We start from the raw sequence: 19,645 nt of genomic DNA on the forward strand, positions 1-19,645 counted from the left end.
TTCACACCACACCTCCTTTCACACACTCACCGCTGAGCCTTGAGTGCTCGTGACCCTGATGCCAGGTCGGCTGCTGTGTTTCCGCTGTTTGTAACCAGGGACGTCCAGAACGAGTTTCTCTTTGCTCCCGGTCCAGTCTAAACACACCAGACACCATTTCCTCGATAAGCTGCCCCTTGCTGTGCCACCAGGGGAGGTGGGCACATCCAGCTGGCAGGCAGAGAGCATTGTGGGAGATTAGCTAGTAGAGGAGCACCACGACAGAGACTTCTAGAAGGTTTAGTGACATCAGGCAAGCAAAGACAGTTAAACTAAGGCAGTACCTGAGTAACACTTTGTGGCTGGTTGATTGGTCACATTAACAGGTGAAAACAGGTTAAAATATAGCACCAGGCAAAGGTTTGTCACTTCTTTGGCCCCAGTATTACTCACACCAGAACTTTACACTCACAAAAGCAGCTTTTCTACTTACATGTAGAACAGTAAACAGTCATTGGTGGTGATTAACAGTTAGCAGTGAATATGCTAGCGAATAGCAGCGTTAGTAGCGAAGTCGACGGTAGTGAAACTCCATCTGCGCTTGTTGTTAAATATTTTCCCGCTACAGTCCCACATATCGGCCCAATTTGCAGCAAATTTTTTCAGGCAGCAGCGTGACGGGTCGGTACTCTGGTATGACGCTGGAGAGAACGCTGTATGCAGTTATTATTATTGTTATTATTATTATTATTATTACTCTCATTATTATTACTATTATTATTATAGTTGTTATCATTATTGTTACTATTTGCATAATTATGTCATGACTGAATCTCTTGTCCACATGCAGGGATTCCCACTGATAGAAAATCAGAATGAATGCAACAGAAAGTCGCCGTGTAGCGGAGCCTCTGTACCGGGCCGCAGGGTGGATGGGATCAAAGCAGCAGACCGGTACAGCGGGCTGCGGTGTTGAAAGGGTTAATTAGTTTTGTGAGAGAGGAGAGAAGTGAGAAAGAGGAGAGACGTGAGGAGACGAGAGGAGAGACGTGAGCGAGAAAAGAGAAGTGAACGAGAGGAGCGTTGTTTGCACAACCACAATGTAACGTTTGCTGAACGTAGACAAGAGAAACTGAAACCTAAGTATCGGTTCCATGGTGTAAGTACTGAGCCGATACCAACGTGGTAGCGATGCTTTGGATCAGTCCGCCCACCACCAGACCTGCTGGGACCCATCCAGCCTGTCTCGTCCTGTCACATCTTCATGCTGCTCATTGTTCCTGCTTCAACACTTCCAGGTCTGACTGTTCACCTGCCGCCGGACTCTGACTCCTCTACAGGAGCGATCCCATCACCAGCTCAGCAGTGGTGTTCATGCAGCTGATGGGTGTACGATGAAGCTCACATCATTTAAAAACTGTGATGTCAGCGATGAAATGGTTGAAAAGTCAGAGTTTAAAGATGTTTCCAACATTTAAAGCTACATGGAGCACTGGACCTTCAGAGGAAGGCTGCCTGCCAGCAAACATCAGTGACAGCCGGTTACAGCTTCCTGAGTGTTTATACAGAAGAAAACGTGACGCATGTGTTCGGCCTGAAGAGCAGCATGTTGGTAGGAACACGTGATGTCAACAGAAATCTCCACCAGGCGGCTTTAAGCTCTACTTTATCTACAGTTACTCTAAGTCTGAAAAAATCTGATGACTCCAAGTGAAAACCCAAAGTTGGGAAACACTTTAAACCGCCCCCGGGATGCTGGTTTGTAATCTTAAGCACTTTGTAATCTGGAGAATGTGATAGCGGACTGAGTGTGGCATCCGGCTGCTCGAGGACCGAAGGTGTCAGCTTCGGCGTTTGACAGCTGAATCGCTGAACGCCGTTTCCTGTGGCGACGTTAAATAGATGAATCCAGAGACGGCCCCCAAGGTACCCTTGAGCAAGACCCTGAACCCGGACTGAACCAGAGGAGCCAGACTGAGGCTGGACTGGGCAGCTGTCAGCTCTGAGTGCGGCTTGAGGAAAGCGAGTCGGGATGTTGAATCCAAACTTCCTGGATTAAAGGGAGACTGAAGAAAACTTTGTCCGCTGAAGAGCGTAGATTCACAGCTGTCTGTCTGGTCCACGGTGTCGCTCAGTCACTCGGACGTTTCCTGGAACATAGAGTACATAGCAGACTAAATATACACCTGCAAATATACATCAGCAATCCATCAGTATGGATGACAATTAGGACCATATGGAAAATTAATCACATTTGAGCTGCGAAAGTCAGGGTCACTCCGGCGAACCTGCAAACAGATAGCAGGATATTTAGGTTACTGTCACCTCTTACCATACATTTTGTTTAATTAGCACATATTCTCATCTTGGGATGGACAAATTAATGTGAACTTAGATCCTGTCCAGCGGTGAGTGGGGATATTATGGAACAGCGATTGTTTACAGGCATGAACTGGCGAGAACTCTGACTTTCTGATATCTGATATTTAATAAAAGCCCAATATTAGTTTAATTTGTCGGATGTAATCGCGCCGTCGCGGTGAATAATGAATCAACCGCATGCGAAAAATTTCTCTGACAGCGCTCATACTGTGCCGATGAATGGCGAGGACGTCGGCCATTCACGTAAGAGAACATATGAAAGGGTCGCCCCCGAGCCGCGAGAGGAACTTGGGAATCCGTTGGGCCCCCCTCGGCTCCTTTCAGGCCGCCTTTACAAGCGATGTGTTCGGGTCATGCTACAGTTGACCTGCGAGCGGCAGGATGCTCGGAGATACTGTGAGCTCAGCTATTGTTCCTGCGAGGGGGCCCAGGCATGCTGCTGTGCATCATGGGAAGAACAGCATGGTTCTGGTGGCGCTGTGGTCGGCGTGACCTGCTGGCAAAATAAATCCTGCAGATTAAATGTCCTGAAATGTGCTTTTCAAAGCATTAAAAAAAGAAAAGGGTCTATTATTTTTCGGTAATGCCGTTTTCTCAGACTCATACGTCTTAAAGTTGCTTTTCTAGTCTCAGGACTATTGATGCAGGATATTTATGTGCCGGCGAAGAGGCAGCAGCTCTACAGCCTCTGCACTTTGTAAAGTCAACCAGTCTGTGGAAATGAAGAAATACGGTCAAGAAGAAGAAGAACTGTTCATTAACATACCACAGGTTTCACTAGAAAGTCATCAAAAAGTGTGTTTGTATGATTACAGCAGGGAAATAGTGAGAATATCTAGCATACTGTTGACGTATTGCTTCAAGTTGTTCATAAATATTATATTAAAAAGCACATGGGGGCCTGAAAATGAGCATTTCTTTATTTAATTATCCACTGGTAGTGTTTTGGATGTATGTTTTCCTGTTCGTATTGCTCTGTGAAATAATATTAGCATTAACCGTGAGGTCCGAGGTTCACTTATCGGGGTTTTTCCAAAGCTTTCCGCTGCATCTCGCCAGCGCTGCTTCGGCTCCCGTGTCCTGCTGTGAACTCTGTTGACTCGATAGCAGGTGGTTGTATAAGCCTACGGGGGGAAATTCAAAACCTTGGCTCTGTTCAAAGATGGTTTTCCCTCCAAACAAACTCTGTCTGCAGATGAAGAACAGGAGATGCAGCTGAAACGTCCGGACCGGGCAGCAGATAGACCTGTGGATGAGACTTTTACCCTATTTATTGTTGTTATTGCACTTCCTGTTGTAGAAAAATGTGATAAGTGACTGTAGCCTTGTTTGGTGTGTACAGTTCAGAGGAATGATGAGCAGCAGCTAATCTGGGGATAAAACATATCATCATCAACGTAATAAAAGCTCACCCTGTTTATCTGGATGAATGTTAATGACAAGCAGCAGCTGCTCATGGAGCGACATTTTGTTTAATATTAAGTGAATAAATAAATACTTCAATAAACAGATATCACTGTGAAATCAATCGGTATGGCTATGAAATAAGAATAACAGGCGACAAGTAGAAGATTTAAAGAAGGATTTTAAAAAAAAAAGGTCAAATCTACAATATCAGAGACTTTATATAGTATTTTTTTTTTTTTAATATTGTTTTTTAGACAGACGTACAGCTTGTGCAGAATGTGAAAATTATTTCCTAAGTAGTCCTTTGAATTTATTTTTTTCTAAATAAAAACATATTTAACTCTTACGTTTATTGGCTCATTTATTTATTTCAAGGTTTATTTCTGTCTTATTATCTTCTAAATCTCTTTTCTGTTCTATTTTATGTAATATTATTTGTCTAGTATATATATTTCTTTAAATTACGGTTTGCTGAGTGTGTTTTGTGTAAGTTAATGCAGCAACACTAGAATTTCTCATCAACCAAAGCATCTGTGCAGCTGGCTCGCTGTAGAAGAGCAAAACATTTATTCAGGATGTTAATTCAGCTGAGCAGGAGTTTCAAGGATGAGCAAAATATTTGTCCAGTCATGTAAAATCTTTTTTAACAATAAAACCTATTTATCTAATTATTTCATTTATTTATTTGAGGAATTATTTCTATTTTGTGTCTCATCTAGCTAAATATTGATCAATTTATAGTAAATTAATAAAAAAAATAATTCTGTCATTTAAGTGAGACAACTGTATAAGTTGTGCAGAAACGTCCAAAGAAAATAAAAATAAATAAATTTTACATCTGTATTTATTGATTCAATCATGTATTTAAGGATTTCAGAGACATATTTATTCTCCTCAGAGGAATATTTATCATGTATTTGTCCAGTAATTGTGTAAAATCTTAAAAAGTAGTCCTTTGAAAAAAGTCTTTTTGAAAGTGAAGCCTCTTTATTTAACCATTTAATTCATGTGCCTCTGGAATTATTTCTGTTTACATCTGATCCATTTTACACGTATTGAATTAATTTTAAAAACCTGTTCTTGAAGTGAGACAACACTACGGACTGTGCAGGAAGGTCCGAAATCTCAAAGAATTACACATATATCTGTATTTACTGGTTCAATCGTGTGTTTCAGGCTTTCAGAGCCACATCTGTTCATCTCATGAGACATTTATTCATCTTTGTAGCTTCAGATGTATTTAATATGAACTCAGGCTGCATTCCTCACATGTTGGGGGAGACTCTGTGGTTTAAAACCGTAAACTGTGGCATTATTTGCTGTTTTGCTCTCATGCATGTGCAGCCAGTTTGAACGCAGCGCGGGAACGTTGGACTCTACCATTAAGGCAGACCTGCGGTGTTTCCACACTGCGGCCATAAATGCGTAAAAGACGCGCGTAATTGCTGATATCTGATCATAATTGGAAGGAAACCGGTTTATTCATGAGGTTGCATCTGCACATTAATGGAAGGGTTTATTCTAACGGAGCGACTCCGTGCCTATGTGCGTGTTTCACCTTGACTCGCCGCCGCCGCCGCCGCTGCAGTACCGGCCGCCGCCGCCGCCGCCGCTGCGCTTCGGGAGCTGCTCTCCATTAGCGGCTCATGCAGCAGCAGCAGCAGCAGCAGGGAGGGATGTGTTGTATCATCCCGGCAGCCCGACACACGCTCAGTCCTTCAGTCCTGCGGCTCCATCATGGCTCTCAACATCCCCGGAGTGAGCGTCATGATGCTCTTCTACCTGCTGGTGCTCGGCATCGGCATCTGGGCCTCCATCAAGTCCAAGAAGGAGGCCAAGAAGGGCCACGGGGACAAAACGGAGATGGCTCTGCTGGGCAACCGGGGCATTAACCTGGTGGTCGGCATCTTCACCATGACAGGCGAGTAACTGCGCTAATGAGCCAAGGACAACAGGGACTCGCTGCTCTCCGTGTTTTCTGTGTGTGGGGGTGATTTTCACCGTCTGCTGCTGCGGTTTTCTGTTCCACATATTCAGATTTTGAGCGATTTGCGAATTATGCAACGCGATTTCTCGGCTCGGAATCTCATTTGTTCTCAAATAAAATTAAATAATATGCGCTAAAAATGAGAGATGCACGTGTTTCTGGGGCGGTTTTGTTCTCCTTTTGACCAATCCCGAGGTGCCAAATTACGCATTTTGAGCCAACCAGAGTCCATATTCATGTTCTAATTGGCTTTTATCCGCGTTATGTTTTTTTTAAAACCATTTTATAATAATGCCTCGTCACGTGACGCCCCAACATGGGCGCTTTAAAATAATTGGTCATTAAATTTACAGTTATTTCCACCAGCCCCATTTAAATTTAATCTGCTATTAAAGTTACAGTAGACAGGCTGGTTTGTGTTCACAGATCAGGTTGCAGCAGCAGCAGCTTCCTCCCTTCCTGCTCTGTGTGTGAATCACTGTATGTATGTAATGTGTGTGTCATGCAGCTACGTGGGTTGGAGGTGGCTTCATCGTGGGCACGGCGGAGGCAGTGTACAACCCGTCCATGGGCCTGATCTGGGCCGTGATGCCCATAGCTGCCACCATGTGCTTCATCATCGGTGAGGCTTTTAAAATAATTACCGGTGGAGCTGAAGAGCACTTCAGGGTCACCGCTCTCTGTTCATACTGTGGCACATTCAAGAAAACAGGCGAGCTCGGACGGATTTAGAGAAGAACAAGGATTCTGCTGCTTGTAATTTCCCATTTTTTTTACAACAGCCTCTTCTGACACCATGAGTAATGAGTGTCCTCTGACAGGCGGACACATGGCTGGAGTCAGACACAAGGACAGCAGCCAGACATCATGCCAGCACTGAATTAAAGTGTACCATAACTCATATAGAACCACCAAGACAAGGACGAGGCTGCTAGGAGCCATATAGCTGCTGCAGCGCGCTAATCTCCATCTGAAATCAGATTTTTATCCAGCCTGCCGTGAGAGCAGCTGGACAGTAAAGACCCTCGACTGGAAAACAGATGTTGTAGCCCAACAACAGCACTAATGAAAGACGTCAAGGTGATTTTACAGTCCTCTGGTGTCTGACTCCGACGCTGGAAAGCTGCCAGTTTACAGTAGATTCTTAACCGCAGTCTGGTAAAAATTATGTTTCGGTACCTCGTCCATATGGATTTTTAATGAGCACAACAAGCAGCGAACGCATACGCCGAGTATCCACCCTGAAACCGCAGCAGAACTACGACAGGCGAGGTTTCAACACTCAGACCTGCAGGACTAATCCTGTCAGGCTGCAGATTGGAGCGTTTTCTATCATTACTCTTCTTCAGAATCGATTTCCGGCTCCAACATGTCCGACTAAATCACTCCAGCATTACAGCTGTGTAACCTAAAGTAGTTTGAGCCGAGCTGTAGGTGAGCTGGTGTGCTCGAGAGGCAGAGGAGCTCACAGTCAAGATAAGCCTTCAGTGATCCCACAGTGGGGTAATTTGCAGTTAAAGCAGCAACGAGGATGCTGCAAACATGTAGGGAACATGAGTAGAACGTAAAGAGAACATTCTTCCGTGTGCAGAGTCCTCTGGTTGTGGACCATACGGGCATTGCACACGACTTTAAGTTAGAAATACAATGACGCTGCACATTTCTCTGCCCAGTAAACGGAGGCATAGGAGCTGTTTTCAGCACAAAGGGATTGTTTTAATGGAAAAACTCAGAAATGTGTCACTTTGAGACACAGGAAGGAGTTATTGGAGAGCGACTTCAAGCTCAGTCGAGGAGTTTCTGTCGCTGACATTCAAGCGGGCTGTAAATAGTTTCCTTCAGCAATAGCTGGATGGTTGTAGCCTTAATTAAAATCATTTATCCTCCGCGTTGTCGCCGACTTAGGGGGCTTCGTGCTCAGCTTGTCAGGCTTTGTGCTGCTCTGTCAGCCTTTAATTTACCTCAAAGCGCAGCTCGTTTTGAACAGAAATCAGTCACTCATTGTAGAGAAACTCTCTGTTACTATTGTTCTCGCTGCATGTTCGCTGGAGATCAGGATTATTACTTCTCCTTCTCCTGAAACTGCATGAAGGTCTCCTGGGAAACGTAGGAATTCGTTATAGGAAGGTGAGGCGGGAGATGATGTCTTCTTCCCATACAGCACCACGTACTGTAAATGTTCCCCAGAGTTTTACTGAACTTCACAGAACGTCAAAGCCAAGAGTCTGAACAGATGCCTGAGGGTGAACTTCAGCATTCGGGGTTTTATGATGGTTTTTTTTTTTGATGGAAGGAAACATAACAGGTTGCACAAGTTTCCTTATTTGTGCAGATTAGCAGAGAAAAACAGCATTCCTTCTCCACGTGAAAGCCACATGAGAAACAAAAGATTGATCCTGTTAAAGCCTCCTGAATGCACACCCACACTTCTTTTCTTTTACTGTTACTGTACATTTGAAAGGTTTTTTTTTTTTCCAGTCACCAGCCTGTAATTTTAACATTTAATGAGATAAATCAGTGTTTAATCGACTCTAATGAGCATTTTGCTGCAGAACATCCTCATTATCACACCTGAAGGGAGAACAGTGAAATCAGACGTCTCATTGAAGTGTTTTCTAACTCAGAGCCTGAGCAACGCCTCGGGGAGCAGTATATTTAGCACACAGGTCTAAATCTTTCTTCTGTCTTTGAGGTGGCCTCTTCTTCGCCGAGCCCATGAGGAACAACAAATACGTGACCATGATGGATCCTTTCCAGATCAAATACGGAAAAGTACCGACAGCCGCTCTGTCGCTGGCTTCGCTTGTATCGGAGATTATGTGGGTGACAGGGACACTCATAGGATTAGGTAAGAATGTTTCTATATGCAACACCTCCAGTGAGCGAGTGTGTGTCTGTGATCCTGGTTGATCCCGGCAGCGGAGCAGCTGTTGATCGCAGCTCTTTGCCGAGGCGCTGAGTGAAACACAAGCCTTTGTCTATACTGTACGGCCGGTCTGAAATAGCTCCATCGGGGGAGCGAGGGCTTAAATCACACCAACAACCCGCAGCGGGTGACGGCTCTCAGACGTATATGAGGGTAAACAAACTGGCTGCATGGTCACAGTCAGCCGCCGCCGAGGCCTCTTATCGCTTCAGACTTAGTCTAGCCTACATGTGCAGCTCCTGGACTGTACTTTAAAATGCTGTTTTGTGCTGCTTTCAGCTTTCTAAGTGAAATACAAGCTGTCGTTTAGTTGTGTGCAGCAGCAGCATCACTACACACTCCTTTTATGTTTCTGCTCCACCTCAGACTGCCTCACAACAATGTGCACATGAAAGAGTTTGTCACTGAAACGTCCACATAAGAGCAGCTTCTGAGGCTTTACATCCAGGCAGCGATGCACCACGCTACATTTTTAATGACATGACATGCACATAATCAGAGGAAGCATCAGCCGCTCTGCACAAATGTTCACATCCAGTGGACAAAATGAGAAAACTACTCGACATTTTCAAACCAAACTCTAAACACATCTGAACGTGATGCTACTTTTTGTCTCGATGTTTCATTTTAAAGACTTTATCTGTAGAAACTCATTCCTTTATACACGTCCGTCTTAATTTCTGTGAGTCAGACAATCCGACCAATCTCTGGTCAGGTGTCTGGAGGTGTGTGTATAAGGCACTAATGTGTGTGTTTGACAGGCGTTACCATGAGCGTGATCCTGGACCTGTCCTACACGGTGAGCATCTGGATCTCCGCCGCCGTCGCCATCACCTACACCCTGCTGGGAGGCCTCTACTCGGTGGCCTACACGGACATCATCCAGCTCATCCTCATCTTCATCAGCCTGGTGGGTGTCTGCTCTTCCTCTTTCCTTGTTTCACTCCATGACTGTCGTCCATAGTTCAACATTTTGGGAAATACAGTTTGTTTGTTTTTTGCTTTAGCCTAGCTTAGCATCAGGAATGAATGAAACAGCAACGTTAAAACTTGTGAACATGTCGTTCCTTGTTTGGAAAATCGTAAACAGAAATGTGAAAAACCAACCGTTTACAGCTGGACTTACATGCAGAGAAACAGTTGATTCTTCTGCCAACTATGCAGCATCTCCAACGACGTTACTGCCCCCAAGAAACCCTCCGTCAACCTCAAAACCCGCCGGCACGTTTGAAACGCGTGCTATCTCTTTTTGTTGTTTTTAATTCAAAATGACGCCATTTATCTGAAAAAGAAAAAACATTTTCTTGTGTGTGTATTTTTAACTTCCTGATGAACTAATTATCTGTAACGAGCCGATCTGTTGGTAGAATGAACCAAACAAAAAACAATCTGTGCTCGTTGCTGTGTTGTCCTGATTTATGGCGTTATCGCTGAGTCATGCTGCACGCTGTCATGTCTGAGCTCAGAGCTGCAGCGTCACACAGTGAATGAACGTCTGAAGGGTTCAACTGCAATTTGTCATTTTTAAATAGCTTCCAGGGTTAACTAGCGAGCTTCGGAGGCGCATTTTTAAGCTCTAGAGATCCTCACTGGGCCTTTGTGTTTATGCTAAGCTAGGCTAATTGCCCACATACTTAGACTGTGTAACTGACAATTTTCTGTATTTTACAGATGAAAAGTTTGCAAATCAGTTGTGCTTTTACAGCCTTTTACAATCCTGTGTAAACATTAGCTTCTGATGGCTAACGGTGCGCTAACGTCGGGTGATATTTGCTGGTTTAGTTTACCGACAGTAAACTGTGTCTTCCACTTCTGCTGCAGTTGGAGGCAGCAGACGCTGTTTTCTCAGCTGCTGCCTGTGAAATGAGCCACTTCTCTGGCTGCTCTTCACTACATATACATGCATGTCCATAAATAACAGCACTCAATAATTCATGAAGCAGCAAACTGAGAATTCGGACACTCGGATATCAGCACCCTGAGCTGCAGAGAAACACGGCGGACATGTTGGCATCTATGAGGAAGCCGGACAGCTGAGTGAAGAATACGTTTAAATGAACTTTCCTGGTGTTTGCTGAATGTGAGCGCCTTGTGTTGCAGTGGCTGTGTGTCCCCTTCACCCTGATCAACCCGGCTGTCCTGGACATCACTGAGACGGCCTACAACAGAACCTACCAGTCTCCGTGGGTCGGCACTCTGGAGGCCGACAGAGCCTGGAGGTGGATTGATAACTTTCTGCTCCTGGTGAGTGCAAGAAAACCAGAAAATCTAATATCACAACGACATTAAATCTGATTTAGGACGAAGCTTGTTGGAGGATGACAACCAGGCGTCCTCGTCGTTCTATTAAATCAAGTTCCAGCGCAGACTGTGTCTTTGGCGTCTCTGAGCTTTTGCAGATGATGCCGTTTTGTCTTTGATCAGTACATTGTGATTCTTCTCTCAGGCTCTCGTGTTTGCACAGATTCTGCAGAAATGTGAATTCCTGCACTTGAGGTGGTTGCTAAAAAAGACAGCTGAACCACTCGTGACACTGTGTCCAAAGGTTTCGCTCGGTTTATTAATACGTTTTGTGTGGAGGAGATCTAAGGAGTATATTCCCAGCGTGCCTGAGAACTCCTCAGGAGGTGGAAGGTTTCAGGATATTCGAGCTGCTCCAGTTTTCAGCCTTTCGTTTGCCAAGAGATACAGCCCGCTGTGATGAAGTAACATCCCCAAGCGTCTTGTTTTTCTTACCTTTTGTTCCCGCTTTCCTTCCAAGGGTTTGGGAAACTTGGGTCTGCAGAACTTCCACCAGAGGACGCTGTCGGCCGCCTCCTCCACCACGGCCAAGATCACCTGCTTCGCCGCCGCGTTCATCGTACCCACGTTGGGAATCCCACCGATACTCCTGGGAGCAGCAGCTGCATCGACGAGTACGGTTCAGGAACAGAGATTTAAACGTTCATTAGACCACTGTGACCGCTGTTTTCTGCGGTTCTTGGTGGAACCACACTGAGTGTTTGTTCCTAATGTTGCATGGACGCTGTTCCGCTGATTCCAGGCCAGTTAGCAACAACTCTTTCGCTTTCAGTTTGGTTTCCTGTTTAGGTAAAGATGGCTGCTTCTTCTTGTCATTTGGCAGTCTTCTTCTCAAGACGTTGTTGAGTAATAATTTAGTTTCTGCTGACTTGGTAACTCAACGATAGTTTCAGCCATCTAGTGTGAATTTGAACATTTTTACAGTTTCCTTATATGTTTAAACAAACATTAACTGTGTGTGTTGAGTTATTATCAGACTCTGTGTCTTTTAGAAGATGCTGTGATTATTTAACCACTAAGATAAAACTTATCAGGTGGTCTAAGAACTGATTTCTAAAGCTTCACATCACTTCAGATTTTCCCTTTGGGGCTTAAATAGAAACGTTTCCATCCATTAGATGACTGAATGAGTCGTTACTGTGATCATCAGTCGCCTCATTCAGGACAAAAGAAGCATGTTGTGTTTGTTTGTCGTCACTGATGCGTGTTTCTTGTTCCTCAGACTGGAACCTGACCTCTTACGGTTCTCCGTCTCCTGTGGAACGTGGGGAGACGGGACTCATCCTGCCCATCGCCCTGCAGCACCTCACCCCCACCTACATCTCCATCATCGGCATCGGGGCGGTGGCGGCCGCCGTGATGTCCTCCACCGACTCGGCTTTACTGTCCGCGGCCTCCATCTTCACCTCCAACATCTACAAGAACATCCTGAGGACACAGGTGAGGAGGAGGAAGAGGTTTTACACGTTTATTTAATTGCTGAATAGAAGTTAAACTGCTGCTCACCCCGACGGTGGTTTGTCCTGCCGGCAGGCGTCCGAGCAGGAGATCCAGTGGGTGATCCGGGTCTCGGTGGTGGTGGTGGGCCTGGCCGGGACGTCTCTCACCTTCATGGACAACAGCGTCCTGATGATCTGGATGCTGCGCTCCGACCTCACCTACACCCTCATGCTACCTCAGCTCGTCTGCGTCCTCTTCTTCAGGATCTCCAACGGCTACGGGGCGGTGCTGGGCTGCACCGTCGGCATCCTGCTCAGGGTGCTGTGCGGCGAGCCGCTGCTCGGGATACCGCCCATTCTCAAATTCCCAGGATGCACTCTGGTGAAGGGCGTGTACGTCCAGCGCTCTCCCATCAGGACCATCTGCATGCTCTCTGCCGTGGCGGCCATCTTGCTGTTCTCCTACCTGGCGTCGGTTCTGTTCAACAGAGGCCTGATTCCTGAGAAGTGGGATGTTTTCAATGTAAAAGCTCAGTATTCAACACAAACACGGGGTGGCGCCAAATCCGACTTCAAGGACCAGGACTTGAAAGAACAAAACGAGAACGATGAAGTGTGCGAACCAATGCTAGAACTGACATGTTAAACCTCATTTGAAGTAACATTTTTATACATTTCACATTACTTTGTTATGTTAAAAAAGCAAAAAAACAAATAATGAGACACTTTTAATTATAGTACAGTATATTTTGAATTTTTTGTATATTTTTATATGCAGCATAAATGGAAGAACATCTCACCTATGCTCTTGGTTATAAGAGCTTAGCAGTTTCTCTGCAATTTTATGCAGCAGTGATGCTTTCAAGTGTTGTCGGATGAGACAATGGACCCCCGCCGCTCCGGCCAGACGCTCAGTTTGCAGGTTAGAGTTAGAGGTGCTGATGTTTGGTTGAATACTGAACCTTAATTTCAATATTTTGTCATCACAGAGAAGACGGAGGGCTTCTCAAAGCGTCACTACCACGTATTATATATAACAATATAGAAAACTTGATTGTAAACGATAAAATAATAACCTGTGGTGTGCAGTCTTTCCGCAACTTAAATGACTCATGTTAACGCAGGCTCAGCTCAACTGGAAAGCATGAACAAAAAAACAAATACAGTGAAATACGATGTGAGGATACGGATTAGGATCAGGACCAAAAAACACAAATAGGACCCACTTTCGACTGAATTCTCCTAAATGTCGAATCTTAAAAGATGCCTTCTAACACGGAGACTCTGGCAGCTGTGCTCATGAGGGAATCCGCCCACTCTGCTTCAGTCCTGCCTCCAGTTCAGGCTTCAGCGTTTCAGAACAGTAACGTATGTTGAAACCGACGCAGGACCAGTAGTTTGGTTCATACTGCCAACGTGCTGCACAACTGCCAAACACATGAATGTTAACCGACAGCCCACTGACCTGCTCTTTCATGCTTTGAAGGCCAATTTAATTATTCTGTACTCTGGCTTCAACAAAAACAGCCCACATGAAAGCAAAAGGCGCTTCGGTGAGCCTAAAATTTGCAATCACGTAGTTAATTTAAAATAAACCCACTGTTTCTGCCATTTACTTTCCTTCTTTTCTACACTCGGGCATTATTGTTGTGTTTTCTTTTTACTATTCTTTCAGATTTCTCGTCGAGGCTGTGGTCAGTGTGGTTTCTTGCACTCGGAATGCAGCAGCCGCTCAGTGATGTGTCTTTTTACAAGTGCTTTCTCACTTCTTTAGAAACTCACCAAGGATTATGTTAGACGTTAAAGGGAAGTTCTAGTATTTAATTAACCGGAAATTATAGTTTAAGGCACAAAAACAGCATTAGGATGGAGAGATGTCGTGATAGATGATGTTATTTGTAAAAAACGACATCATGACTACACGAGGACATCATTCTAACACAGTCGAGCTGCAGCTACAGACGCCCTGCGCTTGTATTTTGAGTTTAAAATGACAAAAACTAAGCAAAGCTGAGGGAATTTTTTCCCAAGTTTTCCTAAAATATCAGAGTGAAATATCTAGAATCTGGATGGATGTGAGGGTTGATTATCAGAGCGGCAACCATCTCTCTCCTGTAATGATCAATTGACCACGAATCCTGAAAAACCATCAGGATTTACGACTTTTCTTGGTGTCTGCATCCCAAAACTCTCTGATGTGATGACAGAAACAAGGACAAGAGGTTAAATGCTGGAACTTCCCTTTAAGCACTTGGACAATATTATAGATGTGCTGCTTAAAAAAAACAAAAAACAAACAAAAAAAAAAAACAGAACACTCTTCTCTACTGACTGCTTGTATAAATAATCACTTAATGGGTTACTGTTTAACTGAAATAATTAAGATGGCTTCAAATACAATGAATCTTGTGAATAATATGTCTGAAATGTAGCCGAACATGGATGTAAAGAAAAAAAAAGAAAACAATGTTAGAATTAAACACTTGGCTCCAGCCCAAGATGCTTCACCTGACTTCACGTGTCCTGCGAGCTTTGCTGTAACACGACACACAGAAATAACCGCGCCGTGCTCGATAATCCCACACGGGGCTGCGTGGCATGCCGGGACAATGACAGATGTCCGGACTGTCCCTCCCTGATGTCCGTGTCAGAGCCCAGGAGCCATATATCAGCGCGGGACTACATGGCATGAGGTGACATCTCGCTCCTGACTTGAGCGTGTGCCAACAGCTCTGGTGGAACAATCAGCCCACAGGACGCTCAGATAAAGGTCTTCTATAATAAGACCACGCCAGCAAGTGTTGCTGTCAGAAGGACACACGGCTGCTCGCTTTGTCCTCTCATGGATAAGTTGGCGATGAAGTTCAGAATGAGAAGCATGAAGCAGCAGATAGTGACGGTGATGTGCTGGATTAATGCAACATGCCAATACTCCTGCTGTCCACCTCCAGTGTCATAGAGGCTCCTCTGTCTGTGTTAGTTCACCTCAGCCTCTCTGCTGTTCAACCAGAAATCAAAGTCGAGCTGTTTTCCCCCGCGCTGAGCTGAGAGGTTTAATGTTTCATGATGTGTGGCTGATCGTCATAACAGATTGGACTGATTGAACAACGTGCTGCTTTGGTTCTGATGCCTGCCTCCGTCTGTGGTCACTCTGTGTTCTCCAGCCGCCCACCGCGCCGTCTGATTGGTTACCAGTCATAGCCTATAAAAACTGCAGGATCAATGTTTAAAAAAAAAAAGTTTCCTTTAGTTAAAATATGTAAAACATAAATAAACAAATGCATTTAAGCAGCGTGTTGTGTTGTTGTTCTAAATGGTTTTGATACTGCATATATCAGTCTCCAGGATCTGATCCGTCCTGTTTGTCTAAAACATCTGTTCTGGTTCTGAAAACAACACCTACTGATGGACCCATAGTTTGATTCAGTCTGTGTTGTGGAGCAGCGTCCCGCCCAAACTGCAGGATAAACGGGAAAAGCAAAATGTTGTGTTGATCTAATTCTTTTTGAGATTCTTATTGCAAACATATTGAACATATTAGTTTTAAAGATCAGCTGTAGGTCTTCCTGAGTGTCTAGTAAACACTTCTGGCTGTGAAAAAAACCCACATGCTGGTCAACTAATAGTTTAAAATCAGAACAAGAACACAAAAGTGATCAAATATAATCACGTATAAGCATCAGCTGTGGAGCTAAACAGTCCTGCAGCACTTTTCCTGCATAAAGTTTGAGTTTATGTAGAAAAAGCAACGTTAAGAGAAAGTGAAATGCTTTGGTCACAACACTAAACGCACAAATTCTTACTGCACCAGCAAATTGTTCCCAAACAAGCAGAAAATCTTTATAAAGTTTTTCTTATTTTTTTTCTTCTCTCATGTAAACTAATAAAATAGATCTTTCGTGGAGCAGTTTGAGCTGTTAGCAGAAACACGTGGGCTTCAGCGACCACAGGTTCTAATATCTCCATCCAGATAGTTTGATGTGATCTGCCTCATCTTATGTCTTCGGGGGGATTATTTTAGACGTGCCACATGCTTCAGCTAAACATGATGCTGCACCGGTTTTGCAGTTTATGCAGAAAATACTCACAGGTTGCTTGTAGTGACACCTGCTGGCCGACTGGTTGTACAACAGCAGCGGTCCTGTGAAGCGTTTCAAACATGCAGCGTTCACGCAGCAACATCAGCTCACACACAGTAAAACAACGTTCCATCCACAGTGACCCAACAGCAGCCAAGTGTTCTGGCATTAATCAGTTAAGTGTAGTAGAAGGACAGCAGGACACCTTCACCGTGATGCTGATTCAGAGATAAACCACATAAAGTAAGACGTAGTTGTTATGATCTCCTACCTGGAGTCTGTCTGCAGCTTCTTTTAGTAGATCCTCCTCTTCTTCTGGTTCCTACTGATCTCTGCTTGGAATAACTGATAAACTTCTTGGATTGTTGTATTTTTTTTGTAAAAGTTAAATATGTGGGAAATTAAATTGTGAAAAAAGAACTAAAGGAATGGCCAGAGTAAGTTAATTCACATCTGTGTCATTCAGTTTATTCTGTAAATTCAAGACTTATTTGTGAGTTGAAGGGATGATTAAACACTGAAGAATAAAACCTGCTGCCCTCCTCTCTGCAGGACGTCAGGACTGACTGAGGCAGCTCCAGGTGTTACTTCATCCTTTTCTTTGCCATTTTTAGTGACTTCTAAAGTACAATAACACAAGTTTATCACAATCATCACCTTTTGAAAGTGCTTTAAAAAAAAACAAAACAATAAAGTTGCATGCAAGCAGTTCAGATTTACAGCGACACAGCAGATGTTTTAAACCCTACATGCCTCTATGTGGTGCTACAAAACATCTGTTGATGTGTAGATGGAAGAAAAGAGTCAATTAGATTAAAGGATCTTGGGCATCACATGGTTTTAGTGAATTCAACCTGGTCAGCACTTGATGGAGCATTCAAAAACCAGCAAATGTAAAAGATTGTTTTATTATTAATTTAAGAGTAGAATGCACAGTACGAGCAGCTTGACATTCTGGGAACACAAAGATCTGTCACTCAACTGAGAGGAAAGGCTTTTTTCAAACAGCGGGCTGAGTTCCTCGACATCACGACAACAAACAACAACAAAAACAATATCCATATCCATGATGTGTACAGTCCAAATAAGTTCGGTCAGTTTACCCCGACAGCGTCCTCTCCTGTCCTCTAAATCCTTTATGGGAAAGCAGGAGCAGCACTGCTGGAGGTCACGAGGGGCCTGAAGGCGTCTCTGGATTCGGCTTGTTTGTGGGGTCTCGAACAGTTCCTTCGTACACCACCTTGTTCTTCAAGCCTTCCTGTATAAACCTCTGCTGCACACGTAGTTTAGCGTTGTTCATCCTGCAGTAGAACCTGGAGGAGGAGACAAGAGAGTGTTTCTGTTAGAAACACAACAAATTGGAGAGGGAACGAGCAAACGCTGAGAAAACCAGGTCAGGTCAATACGTCACAAAATGCAAGTAGAAGGCAATGGTCCATCAGACCTACCAGGACCCAAGCGTGGTGACCATAAAACCTGCAAATCCTACGTCGAAAGACCTCTTAACCCGACCTGAGGACAAGAAGACAGAGTGGTGTTCAGAGTTTAGATACACATGCACACGTAGCAGATAAATACCAGAGAACTAATGATTTTCTTCATTAAAGTTAGGTTCATATAACACAGAGTTATGCTAATGTTTAGAAACACCCAAAGGTTTTACACAAATGATTGTACTGTGATAACCTGTATAAAAATAAAATGATTTGGCATTTTCTGAGATCTATATTTTAGGTGCCAAGTGACACTTTAAATAGTGACAGACTCAAATAAGACTCACTGGTAGCCAGGAAGTAGAGCAGGCCAGCAGCCAGTGAGCCTCCAGCTCCATGCAGGATGGCCTCTCTGGCACATGGAGTTCTCTGGACATCCAGGATCCCCATCAACCTGAAACCCTGAAGATGAACAAACAGAAGTAGATGTTAGAGCCCCACAAAGACTCCTGACTTATTTCCTTTAGTCAGACTTATTTAACATCAAGCCTGTAGTGTACTTTGTAGGCCTGACGTAACACTGTGCGCATTAGGAACGATGCAACCACAACAATATTTTCCACTGAACAGGAATGTGTTGATGGCAGTTTTATGTGCATAACAACAATAAATCCTTAAATCGTGACACTAAATATGTCTTCATAATTGAGCACTGGATGTAAATAAATCCTGGTAATCACGGACTCATGCAGGTTGTGGTTTCAGCTCCACGTCACACTTGAATCCTAAACATCTGCAGCTTGATAAGTAAGGCCACGGAGACAGATTCATGTTCTACAGAAATCTCAGGTGTCTTGGCGGATATTTTCTAGGCCGAATTCTTAAGAATGATATACTGTTTAAGAAAATCTCTTCACTACTCCCTTTGATGTGAGTTTCGTGTTTGTTCGCCGGTTAACCTTTAAATATCACATTTTCGAGCGTCAGTCTGGTACGAGGCGACCATGACTGATGGAGGGTATCCATTCTCTAGCTAGCTGGCTTCACTGACTGATCAATTAAAATCTCAATCTGGTAACATTGCATATCTTTAGCTCACGGTAACTTCAAATATCGGTAATTCTTGTGAAGTTAAATGAGCCCAGAGTTTGTCATCTCTAAATAAACACACAACTCAGAAACAAACAAGTTTGTAATGTAGCTACAAGTCTGTTTTCCGTGTTACTCAGCTTTTAACGGTAAAATGACTGAAGTAAGACGGCGATGCTTTATCTAAAAACAAAAAATAAAAACCTGATTAAACAGTTTAACCATTGACTATCGTTCAGTGCAGTTGTTGACCTTCTGAAACCTGGAAGCTAGCAGGATGTTTCACTGTATTTCCTTTTTGAACGTAAATCTACATTAAATCTTTACCTTATCTCGACTCTGCTCCTCTTCTCCTGCCATCGTCTCTCCGTGTTTGTCTCCTTCTGTGAAGGTTAAACTCAATATATCTTAAAAAATAACCTATATAATCATTTTTCGTAAGTGCATTGCCCTTGCGCATGCGCATTACCTGCCGGATGGGTCCGTCCGGTATTTATCGCCGACTCTAAACGAGGCGATGAAAAAAGATGGTTCCCACGTACGCAGGAAAAATTATTTTACTGTTTTAGAAAAAGACATTTAAATAAAAGTTAAAATAGCACTGAATTATGTTTACTAGTTGC

At 43.9% G+C, this 19,645-nt stretch overlaps 2 protein-coding genes across 2 annotated transcripts; one reads left to right on the forward strand and one right to left on the reverse strand.

Annotated features, from left to right (window-relative positions):
- Positions 1 to 5,503: 5,503 nt before the first annotated feature.
- LOC103367441 (high-affinity choline transporter 1-like) lies at positions 5,504 to 14,933 on the forward strand. Its single transcript, XM_008295463.1, has 8 exons — positions 5,504 to 5,689; positions 6,264 to 6,377; positions 8,448 to 8,603; positions 9,443 to 9,591; positions 10,782 to 10,925; positions 11,443 to 11,596; positions 12,205 to 12,422; positions 12,516 to 14,933. Exons 1-8 carry the CDS (start codon positions 5,506 to 5,508, stop codon positions 13,065 to 13,067), a joined length of 1,671 nt encoding a protein of 556 aa, XP_008293685.1. The 5' UTR covers positions 5,504 to 5,505; the 3' UTR covers positions 13,068 to 14,933.
- Positions 14,934 to 17,392: 2,459 nt separating this feature from the next.
- Positions 17,393 to 19,518, reverse strand: cox20 (cytochrome c oxidase assembly factor COX20). Its single transcript, XM_008295464.1, has 4 exons — positions 19,350 to 19,518; positions 18,281 to 18,395; positions 17,949 to 18,012; positions 17,393 to 17,813 (listed from the first exon to the last, which is right to left on the reverse strand). The coding sequence occupies exons 1-4, from the start codon at positions 19,380 to 19,382 to the stop codon at positions 17,669 to 17,671; spliced, it is 357 nt and encodes a 118-aa protein (XP_008293686.1). The 5' UTR covers positions 19,383 to 19,518; the 3' UTR covers positions 17,393 to 17,668.
- Positions 19,519 to 19,645: the final 127 nt, after the last annotated feature.

Source organism: Stegastes partitus, unplaced genomic scaffold (assembly GCF_000690725.1).
Source record: "Stegastes partitus isolate 25-593 unplaced genomic scaffold, Stegastes_partitus-1.0.2 Scaffold1050, whole genome shotgun sequence".
In the NCBI taxonomy this organism is placed as follows: domain Eukaryota; kingdom Metazoa; phylum Chordata; class Actinopteri; family Pomacentridae; genus Stegastes; species Stegastes partitus.

What these genes read in the sequence shown, in the direction of transcription:
- LOC103367441 (XM_008295463.1), top strand. Translation starts at nt 5,506, where the DNA reads ATGGCTCTCAACATCCCCGGAGTGAGCGTCATGATGCTCTTCTACCTG. An exon ending in AGGGACACTCATAGGATTAG is followed by an intron (nt 8,604 to 9,442) that starts GTAAGAATGTTT and finishes TGTGTTTGACAG; the next exon opens with GCGTTACCATGAGCGTGATC. An exon ending in AGAACATCCTGAGGACACAG is followed by an intron (nt 12,423 to 12,515) that starts GTGAGGAGGAGG and finishes TCCTGCCGGCAG; the next exon opens with GCGTCCGAGCAGGAGATCCA.
- cox20 (XM_008295464.1), bottom strand. Translation starts at nt 19,382, where the DNA reads ATGGCAGGAGAAGAGGAGCAGAGTCGAGATAAG. An exon ending in AGGAGCAGAGTCGAGATAAG is followed by an intron (nt 18,396 to 19,349) that starts GTAAAGATTTAA and finishes GTTCATCTTCAG; the next exon opens with GGTTTCAGGTTGATGGGGAT. An exon ending in GCTCTACTTCCTGGCTACCA is followed by an intron (nt 18,013 to 18,280) that starts GTGAGTCTTATT and finishes TCTTGTCCTCAG; the next exon opens with GTCGGGTTAAGAGGTCTTTC.